This window comes from Paraphaeosphaeria sporulosa, assembly GCF_001642045.1.
Source record: "Paraphaeosphaeria sporulosa strain AP3s5-JAC2a unplaced genomic scaffold CC84scaffold_1, whole genome shotgun sequence".
Taxonomy (NCBI): Eukaryota; Fungi; Ascomycota; class Dothideomycetes; order Pleosporales; family Didymosphaeriaceae; genus Paraphaeosphaeria; species Paraphaeosphaeria sporulosa.
The window spans coordinates 1726373-1739210 of NW_017253360.1; the positions used below are offsets into that span (position 1 = coordinate 1726373).

General features: G+C 55.8%; 4 protein-coding genes across 4 annotated transcripts; 3 read left to right on the plus strand and 1 right to left on the minus strand.

Moving 5' to 3' along the window:
• Positions 1-946: 946 nt before the first annotated feature.
• CC84DRAFT_1170610 (alpha-amylase) lies at positions 947-2749 on the minus strand (the record flags this gene model as incomplete). Its single annotated transcript, XM_018179863.1, has 4 exons — positions 947-1382; positions 1428-2293; positions 2348-2471; positions 2643-2749. The coding sequence occupies 4 exons, from the start codon at positions 2747-2749 to the stop codon at positions 947-949; spliced, it is 1533 nt and encodes a 510-aa protein (XP_018042126.1).
• Positions 2750-3813: 1064 nt separating this feature from the next.
• On the plus strand, positions 3814-5862 carry CC84DRAFT_50041 (salicylaldehyde dehydrogenase). The gene has a single exon (XM_018186545.1). It carries the CDS (start codon positions 4078-4080, stop codon positions 5503-5505), a length of 1428 nt encoding a protein of 475 aa, XP_018042127.1. The 5' UTR covers positions 3814-4077; the 3' UTR covers positions 5506-5862.
• A 1736-nt stretch (positions 5863-7598) lies between these two features.
• CC84DRAFT_1079699 (uncharacterized protein) lies at positions 7599-10127 on the plus strand (the record flags this gene model as incomplete). Its single annotated transcript, XM_018173858.1, has 5 exons — positions 7599-7977; positions 8029-8886; positions 8939-9108; positions 9164-9427; positions 9477-10127. 5 exons carry the CDS (start codon positions 7599-7601, stop codon positions 10125-10127), a joined length of 2322 nt encoding a protein of 773 aa, XP_018042128.1.
• Positions 10128-11568: 1441 nt separating this feature from the next.
• CC84DRAFT_1211402 (uncharacterized protein) lies at positions 11569-12677 on the plus strand (the record flags this gene model as incomplete). Its single annotated transcript, XM_018182374.1, has 3 exons — positions 11569-11687; positions 11767-12026; positions 12088-12677. The coding sequence occupies 3 exons, from the start codon at positions 11569-11571 to the stop codon at positions 12675-12677; spliced, it is 969 nt and encodes a 322-aa protein (XP_018042129.1).
• Between the last annotated feature and the right edge of the window lie 161 nt (positions 12678-12838).

Below are 12838 nucleotides of genomic sequence, written 5' to 3' on the forward strand. Positions count from 1 at the left end.
TGTGTGTGTGTGTGTGTGTGTGTGTGTGTGTGTGTGTGTGTGTGTGTGTGTGTGTGTGTGTGTGTGTGTGTGTGTGTGGGAGTTCCGGCGCGAGAGCGGCGGTGCAGTGAAGTCGTGATGCCAGTGGCTGATACGTTTATGTCGTGGTGTGAGGAAAGCTTGAAGCTGGGCTCAAATGCTAAGCTAGCGTGAAATTACCTATGAAGATTTGCTTGGACGAGGTGGAGGGAGGGGATGTAGCCGTGGGAGGGTGTCGATGTCTTGGCGGAGAGGAAGGGGATGGTGCCTTTGATAGTGCTGGGACGTGGGCCTTGCGAAAGGAGAGCATGGTCCTGCAGGATTGTACTCAAAAGGGTTGTGTAGCCTGATAAAACACGCAAAGTTTTATCCCTTCTGGTTGGGAAGATTATGCATAGTCGTGGGAGGGTGTGAACGTTCTGTGCGGAGAGCTGTCGTCTAACAAACTAGCTATAGCCGAGACATAGATTATATAGAGGATTTAGAGATGTTGATTAGACTGTAGGACCGTTATAGTCTAGTATAATTGTGGTGTTTTCCTCTTTCTAATCAAGAGGGTGGTGCTTGATCGTGAGAGGGTGAGTTTCCCATGCCGAGAGTCGCAGTCTAGCGCAAGCGCATTTCTGGGAACGAACAAAAGAGTGATCACAATGATCATATACAACCTTTTCAAAGAAATGAGATGAGATTTCTTGGAGGACTTGGTTGCTCGTATTCTAACGGCTACGTGCGAGAGTAGCTCTGCCTTTGGGTAGTTTCTGTGTCATCATGAAAGTACGATTAACAAAAGTCATGAATGCAATTGCATATACTATCCCAGATATGCCGCTCAATAAGGTCAAACAAACGCTTCAAGCCGGAAGCCATGATCTTAGTATACGCATTTCTTCAATTCGCTCTTCTTGCGAAGCCCCTGCCACAAGACACCCTACAAGTCATGCGTGCCCCGCTCTCCGCCACACACAGTACGATACCGCGGCGACCCACGTCCTCGCTCACATGTACACAGATCGCTCCCACGCAGCACGTTCTCCTCGACCAGCACAACCGGTTCCCCGGATCTCATATTCACGTCAACCTCGCCATTACCATCGACACCGTACCTAGCACAGCTCAACACATCGAATACAGTCTTTCCCTTCTCAAACTCCATTCCCTGCGTCTTGAGCGCCCACGTTGGTGCATGCTCTCCCTGATTGCTTAGCACGGTGCGGATCGCGCCCTTGCGGAGCTGCATTTCCGTCGCAGTATACGCGAGGATGCGGGTCTGGTAGCTAAGATAAGGGGCACTCTCGGAGACGATGTGGTTGCGGATGTTGTTGAGGAGTGCGGTGTGTTTATAGAGGGGGGATGTGGTGTTGAATCTACAAACGTTAGCGTCGTCTGGCTCGATGAGTAGATGAACTCACTGGGATGACCACAGCGCCTCGCGACACCAAGGGTCGTCGCCACCAGCAAAATTCTGTTCCTGACCTTGATACACGATCGGTATGCCATCCCCCAGCATGGTAAAAGTCAGCGCGTTCTTCACCAGGCTGAGATCCTGCGTGACGTTTGCAAAGCGCGGGTTATCATGGTTCTCGAAGAATGCGCCCAGCAGCGTCGGGTCCTTGCAACCCGTCTCTTGATTATCTGTGCACGACGCCAGCGCGACAACCAAATCCGACATGTTGCTCTTCTGTTGAAACACGCGGGTGATGGAGTAGTACAGCGGATAGTCCAGCACAGAGTCCATCTGTTTCTGATACGGGTACGTGTAGTTTGCGTGGCCCTCGGATACCTCGCCCATGCAGAATACACCCGCGGCGCGGCAGAACGGTGGGAAGAAGGCCTTGTTCACGTTCTTGACGCTGTCGATGCGGAGCCCGTCGACGTTATGGGCGGAAACCAGCCACCTGATCCAAGCGTTCATTTCACGCGCCACCAACGGGTCGTCGGTCTTGATGTCAGGCAAAGCCATGTTGCAGTCGCCGAGCCAGCAGTCTTCGAGCTCGGTCTGGTTCCCCGTGTTCTTGATTGGACAATAGCTGTGGAATTTGTCGGGATGGTTGAAGGTCTTTAAGCGGCGGAAGTCGACTTTGTCGGGGCAGCTGGCGAAGGCCATGTGGTTGGGCACGATGTCGACCATGAGGTACATGCCTTTTGAGTGCAGCGCTGACGCTAGGGACCGCAAGTCGCGCGCCGTGCCGAAATGAGTATTGAGTGAGTAGAGGTCATTCTGGTAGTAACCATGATAGGCATTGGCCACCTGTGCTGTTATGGGTGATATCCATACCTTTCGTTCGCGGTCAGTATGAGCTTACTGTGAATGAGACGAAATCGAAATTACAGCTGTGAAGCCCATGTTCTTTATGTAGTCCAGCTTCTTCTCCAGGCCTTTCCAGGTACCGCCGCAGTACAGGTTGTTCGCTACATTGCAAGGAGCTGCAGTGTTGCCATCCGTTCGTGCAAAGCTGTCATATGTCAGATACTGTATCAATGCCGGACACTAGTCCCCATCTCCTAATAGTGTCTGCCAGCCTTCGATATGGAGCACTGCGGTGGAAGCTGAAAACAAGAGTATCGTGCCCTTGTGATTGGAACCACGCATTTGCTGGACCCTAGTATAATAAGGTTGAACTTACCGATCCGTGAAGACCTGATAGATAGACCTCGACCGCCAATCCGTCGCAGTCGCTGCGAAGCAGGTCTGTAGAAGCGAAGCAACCGCTGCAGTGATGAAAAACCGCATGTTTGTCAACAAGGGTGGGCTGGCAGAGGGTGAGGAAGTGAAGTGGCGGTGGACCCAATTTGAGTCCTCGTCAGCACAGCACTAAAGTATAACAACGCTCACATATACTCTCGCGCTTCTGCCTCTCTACGCAAGTACCTGTGCGGTATCGCTTTCAATCCCGTCTCGGAATCTGACGCCTAGATCTCTGCCTCGCAATCTGTCCCTTGCTCCATCTGACTTATTCACATGCAAGGCCCTGCGCCTTGCGCGAAAGTGAAAGTATCGTTAGTTCCGTAAGGCACCACGCGGTAGTACAGTGCCAAATTGCTTAGCTCCCGCCTCCCTGCATATCGCAAAATTCCGGCGAGGTTATGACGAGCTGGGGCGGGCTCGCGCAATCAACGTGCGGCGGCAATATGCGGACGCTGCCGCATCGCATGCCAGGCTTGACTAATTTGTCTGTCTCGTGGACATTAAGCTGACAGTGGGCATGTTGATCTTGAACTTTCGATCTCGTGGTCTTTACGATCAATGCGGAGCCACAAGCGGTGTCGAATGGACGTCCGAAGATATTATGGCATGTGCTCCCCTTCGTCGGTGAACGTGTCGCGTCATCATGTCACAGCCCAAAACCGTTGAAATTTTGTGGGTTCGAATATATTTGCATGGAAAGTCTTCTGTGGTCATCGTACCACGCGTTGGCACCCACGCGTTGCCCCACGCACGCTTAATACCTGCGATGATAACGTCAAAACACGTTGAGGCAGGCTAAAGTGATGTCACAAGCGTCAATTGGAAGACGCGCGCCAGGATTTCGATTCGGGATATGAATAACTCTGAAACGAAGCGCTTGGTAATCTACATACCAAGGTTCTAGCTCCGCGAAACGCGCTGGTCTTTGGGTCGATACCATCCTCCGGCATGATGCAGGACGTACTTCCAGCGTCCACCCAATATAAAATACAGGGTTTTTGCACTTTCACTCGAGCATTAGCGAATCCAGCTGGTGATGAGCTACAGTAGGGCAAATATCAAACTTATTCTTCGCGTGCGAGCAAGCTCCACGATAACCGAACCGGACGTAACAGCGGAAATAGCATCGAAGGAACACTTGCGACTTCTTGTACGGAACTGCCGAAAATCCCCGCCGCCGTTGAACCTCCGCGGCGCTTCTTGTTCGTGGTTCGCTGACAGTTTACCATGACCCCACCAACGCTCTCCCGCAGCCGTGTCGGCGCGAGGTACGGCGAAGACCTACACATGAACTTCATGGTGTTTCACTCTACAAAACTATCTTCTCATTCAAGCGCGAAGAGAACCACAACCTTACGGTTGCCGTCTCCACCATGTCTTCACTCTCGGAAGATTACACCGTCCCGCTCTGGATAGACGGCGAAGCCCTTCGCGAGTCCCTCGCCACGTTTCCCGTAGTTCAGGGCTCAACCGGGAAGACAGTCCACCAGGTTGTCTCCGCAACCACCGCAGAAGCCCTCCGCGCCGTCGCCTCGTCCAAAGCAGCATTCAAATCATGGCGCAACACCAACCACGTCATACGCCGCGAGCTCATTCTCAAAGTCGCCGCCCACTACGAGGAAAACGCCGACACCTTCATCAAGAGCCAGATGATCGAAACGTCGTGCGAAGAAGCTTGGGCCAAGCAGAACCTCGAGTTGGCATGTCGATATCTGCGAGAAATAGCTGCGGTCATCAGTAGTGTCAACGGCACGATTCCACAGCTGGAGAAGCCGGGCGCCATAGGCTTCGTGTTCAAGGAGCCTGTGGGACCGGTGTTGTGTATTGCGCCCTGGAATGCAGCGCTGATCTTGGCGACGAGGGGTGTTGCCAGCGCGATTGCAGCCGGGTGTACAGTCGTGTTCAAGGCGAGCGAATTGAGTCCTTTGACACACTATATGATCACGCGGGCGTTCATCGAGTCGGGCCTGCCTAAGGGCGTGCTGAATCAGATACAGACAAGGAGAGAGGACGCAGCTGAAGTGACGGAGGCCATCATTGCGCACGAGGCGATTCGAAAAGTCGAGTTCATCGGGAGTGCTGCAGTGGGGAGGATCATTGGACAAGTAGCTGCAAAACACCTGAAGCCTGTATTGATGGAGTTGGGTGGGAAAGGCCCGGCGATTGTGTTGGACGATGCAGATCTCGAAGAAGCCGCGAAGCTTGCTGCGATGGGAGCCGTGGTCAACCATGGTCAAATCTGCTTCTCGACAGAGCGCATCATCGTGCACGCAGCTGTGGCGGAGAGATTCCAGCAGCTGCTAATCAAAGCAATGGAGAGCGCCGGCAGCCACGCGGGCTGTGCTGTCAGCGCTTCGATCGGGAAGCATGCGAACGATGTGCTTCGCGACGCAGAGAGGGCAGGCGAAAACTTTCTCATGGGCGGTCCGTCCGACTCAGACATTAGGCTCCGGCCGACCATCGTCCTGAACCCTTCAACCTCCCGCATCGTCGACGAAGAGACGTTCGGTCCCTCCACCTCGCTATACATTGTGTCCTCCGACGATGCTGTCATAGAGCTGGCGAATCGGTCTGTCTACGGTCTGAATGCTACCATCTGGTCGACCAATATGGAACGTGCTTTAAAGATGTCGCGGGAGTTGGAATATGGGCAGGTCCATATCAACAGCATAAGCGTGTATACGAGTCCGACAGCGAGCCAGGGCGGTGTCAAGGGATCTGGATTTGGTCGGCAGAATGGGAAATGGGGTATAGAGGAGTTCCTTCAGGACAAGTTTGTCAGCTGGCATGGCAAGGTGTGAGATGTGAATCCGACAGATGTCAACGACTAGTTCCATGGAGCTCGCGTTCCACCATTAATACTTCCTCTCCATCGTTCTTGGATGTCGCTTTTGCGACGGAACGACGCCTCGTCGTACTGGAGTCAACACTTGATGCTGGCTTCAAAGTTACTCTAAGAGTTGCTGTACTAGTCGCCGTCACGGCAGCGTAAGAAGGTGTAGAGCAAGCAGATACAAGAGGTTTGACCAATTCTTTCCGCAACTCTAGATTGGACCGTCTCACCTATCGCTGACTGTTGGGCAGCAGAGGAATGAACTTACCGAGGTCATTTCCAACAAGTAGCACAGGTCTTCTAGAACCCCCTTTTTCAGTCATCACTCGCCCCAGTGCTGCGCCACCCTTCAGGTTGAAGTAATGGCGAAGGTCGGATTTCGCATGACGGATTAGTACGGATCACATGACGCGCCAAGTACTGACGGTTTGAGAAAGGCTTTCGTAGTGCTACAGAGGTGACAACGTAATCTCGACTGAAGGATGGCGAACACCCGTCAGAATACGACGTATTCCTTGTTTCCCCTAGAGCATGTCCCAAAGAGGCGGTCAGTAGATGGACTGTCCTTGGGCATCTTGATCTACAAGGGATCGGTCTCTGTCCGAGACAGTAGCGTACGCGAGTACATTATTAGGTGATGTTAATCCAAATAGGTCAGCCACAGTCTCTGTGTAGTCCATGCAGAGTGTGATTGGCTCGGCAGGGAAACGCGTCGCTAGTCGCTAGCTACCGATACTGGATTGCCATGGTGCCCAGAAGAGGCTAAAGCATCATGAAAATAGTCTTGCAGTTAGGTAACATGCTGGCACATTGCCAAGCTGTTGGGGAGGCGCGCGGACGCAAGCGAAATCAAAGAACAGTTGCAGAATCATGACAGGCTGCATGGCCTTGCAAATCTAATGATTAGTCTGTTGTTTCTCGGATCACGGCAGCCCGGGTTGGGACACTCGATTCGTCAGGTCCCGCAACGAACGGCATGTTGTGGCATCTCGTGTTCGCGGCACGACATGGTGATTATTGTTGGTTTGGAGATGCCAACACGGGAAGCAAGGCTATGTTATGTGCCAGGCGCAAAACCTCCGTCTAGGCCGCTAAGCGCGCCGTCAGTTTCCACGCAAGGAGCCGGTCTGGATTCGCGGTCTTCTTCTGTCAGCATGCTTTTAAGTGAATGCCATGCAGCGGCTACCATGCGAATTCGCATGGTGGCTGAAACAGGCTAGCGCCACGAAGGGCTCGAATCCGATGGGCACTAGATTTCCGAATCGCATCGAGATGGGCGACTTTGCCATAGGGTTGTGTGGAGGCGGCGTTGACTCAGGGACCGCCAGGAATTTGAGTTTGTCCGATCGGGGCCCACCAAACAAGATCTCTCCCGCGTTGGTAGTTGGCCATGAGGGCGTCGCAGCCACATGAAGCCCTGCGATCGTGACGCGGTGGGACCGTTTCCTCGAGATCACGAAGTTGTGGTGGGGTTGGGGCAATCAAGCGCATGGCAACGGTAGCGTGAGAGCGCGCTTGGCAGGCCGCGGCGCCCGAACCCCAGCCTGCCTGGCCGCATAGTGCGCGAACACGTCTGAGCAAGCCTGGGCCGGGCGGTGTTGGCTGCTGGCGGGCGTGCATGTGCCTTGCAGCGCTCAAGCGTGGATCCGGACCGCCGCCGAACCACCATCGGCGAAGCACGCGACAGAGAAAAACAGAATGCGTGGGTCGATGCTGCCTGTGGCAGCGCAAACGCCGTGGTTGTCGATGCTCGATGCTCGAACGCTCCAGATGTCTATGTGCAGCGCGTCAATTCACTGGCGCTTGCCACAATTTGCGCGCTACAAGATCAAGCTTCTGGTAGCGGAAGCTTGGCGCTGCATGGCGAGGGTCTAGACTGCCGTCCGGACGGTCGACATCAGCCCACCGCTAATGTGCGCTTCCTCTTTCATCGCCATCTGAGTGGCCCGGCGTCTCCCTCCTCGGGTCTTCCCATGTAGGGTCTCGTGCACCCACCATGTTTGGTCCACCCTCACATATGTACGCTGCATGCCCCCGTGGCTTCACGCTACACCGGCGCCCATGTCGATCCCTTCCCCATCTCTTCCTATGCTCCCAGACGTCTTGGAACGTCTGGGGTTGACTTCCTACCTGGATGCGCTCACAGAGAATGGTTTCCACAACTGGGAGACAGTCCTCGACATCACCGAGGAAGACCTGACCGCCTTGAACTTCAAACTTGGACATCGGCGGTCCCTACAGCGCGAGATCGCAACGTTTCGTGGAGTGCCATCCACACTGGCTCTGGACGAGAGCAATGCTTCCGACCAGCCTGCGCTTTCCACCTCCGCCCTCGAAACTTTAACCAGGCAAACTCAGACTCCACCACCGCGAGAAAAGAGGAGGTATCGACGCCATCCACGAGCCGACAGCAACGCGCCGAAGAAGCCAAAGACAGCCTGTATGCAATTCTTCATCAACGAAAATCCAACCATAGCTTAATCATATGTAGACGTGAACTTCGCCGACCACCTCCGCACGGAGCCCGACATTAGCATCCTCTCCTTTGTGGACATTGCAAGAGAAGTGGGTCGACGATGGCAGCACCTTCCCCCGGAGCAAAAGCGAATTTGGGAAAGTCACGCTGCACGTGCCATGCAAGAGTACGAAGCTCAAATGGACGAGTATAAAAAGACGGAAAGCTGGCGCAAGCATCAGGCCTACTTGATCGATTTCAGGAGTCAGCAACATATGGCGAGCAAAGGATCCTCATCGACACGCCCAAGCCAAAGTCGAACGACGACTTCATCCTCGTATACGCCACACCATGAATGTTCGAGGGCCAGTCCGTCAGCTTCATCAGAAAGTCCTGCAACCTCACTCACTTCTCCGGCCACGCCCTTGAGCATGGAAGCCGAAGTTTGCCACAATGCCCTCACCCTGGCATTCAGTGAGCTCGTATCCCTCCGAGGCGAGATCCTTGGTCAAAGCGTTCGGCCGTACGACGCGCAACACCTACCATCTGAACAACTCGTCAGAAAAGCAATGTATGCTTTCGTCCAGGGCACGGGGTCACTTCTGTATATGTGGTCCTACGCACAGGTGGACGAGATTCTGGACCGCATCTACAGACCGCAGCAGCCTGTCGATGCCATGACTCTAGCAGAATGCTTCACCGTTGCAGCAATGGGTGCCCACTACGATATGGATTGCTTTCCGGATCGGATTCGACGCGTGCTCTACGCTTCTGGTACCCTGTGTTTCAACGAGAAGACTGCGCGATTAGACTACTTGCGCACTATGCGTCTGCTGCTGGCAACAGCTTTTTACGCGCTGCTGGAGAAGCACATGAGTGCGCGATATGTGCTAGGTAAGACTTGCTCATTAGCGCTGTTTGTTAGAAGTTGCTCACCTTATTTTAGTGGCCGCATTGCAGATCGCCCGCTGGAAATATCCAGCAATGGCGAAAGAGACCAGCGATCCCGCAGCCGATGTCAATTGGCGGCGACTGTTCCGTAGTTTGATCTTCATGGACTGCTGGCTCTCCTATACTCTTGGCTACACCTCCGAAGTCACATCACAAGACGTAGCTGTAAGTCGAAAGCGATTAACAAGCGGCGGTCGATCCCAAAACTGACATGTGCCAGCTGGCCTGCCCTGCCCCTTGCATGGATTCGACCCTTGATGAGCAAATCCATGTGCAAACAAGCAGGATCGGACTGATCGCGGCCGATATCTCAAAAGCGCTTTCATCTCCGGAAGCAGTCACCAGAACCACCATTCAGACTCTTGCCGATCAGCTCGAGACGTGGCGCTCTGAAGTTCCGCAGATGCTGAGCATCGGTTCGTTGACGGCGCCCAACCCACCGCCCATGACATTGTACCAGAGGCGGGCCATATTGATGGTGCATGTAAGTAGATGCAATGCCACGTGCTTGTACCCTACTAACCCACTCTCAGATCATGTATCTCGGTGCCGTGATCTTGCTGTATCGGCAGCTGCTGGTTGCAACGGCCGAGGTGCAGCTCACGGATGGCGCGGCATGGGATCTTAACCTGTCCATTGAAGACGCGAAGAGGTATCGAAATGAGTGCGCTCTAGCAGGCCAGCAGGTAGCTCGGATTCTGCGCCTAATCTCGTTCGATGGCACCTTGACAAAGCGCTGCTGGCTGATCATCTACTGGGCTTTCACAGCGTGCATCGTCCTCCTCTACAGCGCCACGACCAAGCTCCTCGAAGGCCAGGCCGATACTGTTGAGCAGGATCTCGCATACAGCAAAGCCTGCATGGACATGCTCGAGACGTGCCGTTCTACAGAGCCCATAGCCGCCCGTTATCTCGACATTCTATGGCCTCTGTATGACACGCTCCGCGACATCCACCATCGGATGATGGGCCGCGCCAAAACCAGCATCTACGCCCTCCTGCAAGGAGACCCCAACACGCTCAGCCCGCCCATCCCAGTGTCGAAGGCAGAAATGGGACCCATCTCAGAGAAGCTGTCTGCTTTGCTCGTCGATCCGTTTGGACGGAAGCAAACGCTGGGCGACAACAGTATGCGACGTGTGCTGAACACAGATGGCTCTTGCGCCGTGTTTTGGTGGAAATAGCATTTTGGTGGAGGTGAACAGGCCGGAAATTCGGCTCACTACAATTACGCCCGGTTCTTACAGCCTAGCAGCTGGAGGTGTGGGCACACGAACGCTTTCGGTTGGGCTGCGGGCCTCAGTCCTTGGATAAGTGGACTCCGGACATGTTGCCTTGGCCCTGCGGCCATCCGTGTAGCTTTCTCTCGTCAGCTTCTCCTGGTCCAGAGAGTGTATTTGTACTCTATCTACATCTCCGCAGATGGTGATGGTCGAGCGTTGAGTCGCAACGGCAACCCGTCTAAATTAGTGTCCCGGGGCACGACGGATTGCGCGGCTCCACAGAAGGAAGACCAACCGAAGGGCACCGAATCTGTCCAGCGCTTTGAGGCTTTGAAGAGCGTCAAAAGTCAAGCCGTTGCAGCGGGCGTGTCCGCCGCGAGCGTTAGAGGAACCGTCCCAGACCGAGACGGTAGGGCCATTGAGCTGGTGATTGAGCTGGTGATTGAGCTGGTGGTTGAGCTGGTGGACTTGAGAAGCTACGGGAGGCTGTTACGAAGGACGACCTGGTCTTTTTATGGGACGATTAGAGTTGGTGGCACGCGCCGACTGGTACGTTGAAGTGCCAGACTATGTGACAACGAACGACATGAGCATATGCCCCGACCGCGTCCCATCAAACCTGCTGTGATGCGTTATTGATCTCGCGCCACCCATGGCGCCACGACGGTGCGGAACAAGCTGCGTCCTTCGCGTGTTCACCAAGCTCCGGCGGCGGGTGCGCTACGGCAGTGGACCGGAGGTCCGACCCGGCGCATCACATCAGCTATGCTTGGCGCCACTCACATGACCGCATCCAGGATACGAGACATCGTGTATGTGGCTACAAAGCTTGAGCCGGATTTCCAGCAATGGCTGGTGGAGCTACTTATCGCTCCCCCACGCGCAGACGCGGGAAGCTGCAGCTCGCGTGCGGAGGTGCCGGGGCGCCAATGACGAGCGGCCTGGGCGTCGCTGGCGTTGTCCATGGCACGGTAAACACCACACTGCTTACCACGGATGCGCCACGTAGCGATGCTGGGCGCTGCACCGTGAGTATTGACGAGATGCGACGAGGTTGAGGCGGCCGACGCAGCTGAGTCCGGCTACGGGGGGGCTAGGGAGGCGCGTCGGGGTAAATGAGGATGGGATAGGAGGGGGTATCCGCACGTTCATAAAGAGCGAAGGGGGGCCGCTGCTCTGGCTCGCGCTGCTCCGTCGACTGTGCGCGTGTCCGGCGTGTCTTATTTCGCTGGCTTTGGCTCTGCTTTCCCTGCTGGTGTCTCGTTTCGTCTGTCGACATCTTGCTGCCGCTGCGTGTTCGTCGCGCTCCTTCCTTGCTACATTCCGACTGATTCAATGAACACGCCGTCCGGCCTGCACGTATCAGAGCGCCAGTTAATCCTAATTTATGCACACGCACGCCATGGAGCACATGGACCGGCTGTACGAGAGCCCCTTTGCGATCCCCCGTGAGGATGTTCAGGCGCTGCTCGGGTCGGATGGGTTTGTGCTGCTGAGGAGCTGTCTGGCTGGCGACGCTGAGTACGATATACCTCTCCATCTATCCCCACACCTCGCTCCCCACCACACCCCAATGCGCACCGACTGACAGCGTAAGCAGCTTCTGCGACTTCCACGCCGCGTCCGACTCTCAGACGCGAGAGACATGGCTGCTCCACCGCGACCTGCTGCACGCGCTCGTCATGCCTGTGGTGGAGCTGCAGCGCCGCGCAGAGGCGCTCGCCAGCACTGCGCTGCGCACGGCCAAGAGTGAGGACCTGGAGCTCGCATTTGCAGGCGAGGCGCGTGGCGCGTTTGTCTGGCTGCAATGCTTCGCGACGGGCGAGGAGGCAGATTGGTGCCGCACTCGGGGGTGTCCTGGTCCGTATCCTACAATCCCAAACCACCTGATGGAGGAATGCTAACAATAAGCGTGTCACAGCATGCATAACGACCCTGACCCTCTCCACCGAATCCCACATCCGCCTCACCATCGCCGCATCCCTCGTCTCCACGTCCTCCCTCGCGTCTCCCCCCTCCTCCCCCGCCGCCTCGGCATCCTCCTCGCGCGCCTCCTCCCCTGCGACCGAGGACCCCCCACAGCACCCACAGGACACGACGTCTGCGCCGGCGCTACCACCCATCCCGCACATCCTCCCCGCGCTGCGCGCCGCCCTCGCACAAGACCCCTTCTGGGGCCCCACGTACTGGCCGTACCTCCTCTCGCGCGCGACACAGCTGTCCGGCGGGATACAGGCGCTGATTGCGGACTGCGTGGATCTCGAGGCGCTGGTGGCCGCGCCGGCGTCGCCCACGGGCCCTGCCAAGGCGGTAGGGCCCGAGGAACGCGGCCTGAGGTTGAGGAAGAGCAAACTCGCGCAACGGCAGCTGCGAATGAAGGGCGAGGAGACGGCGTATATGCGGCGGTGTGCGCTGCAGACGTGGGCGAGGGCAAAGCTGCCGAGTGCGCTGCGGGGGAAGCTACTGGGGCTTGAAGACGGGGTGAGAGGGAGGAGGCTGTCGTGTCCGTAGGACGTTGCGACTCGGATGCACCGACGCGGTGCGCTGGGAGTCACTCAGAATGGACGGTACATGGAGACAACACGGCATTGCTTTGGCGTTCCTGGATGGGGAGGGTTCGGTTCGATTCGGTCGGCTTGGGAGATACCACTTCTGCATTTCTTTGCTTTGTT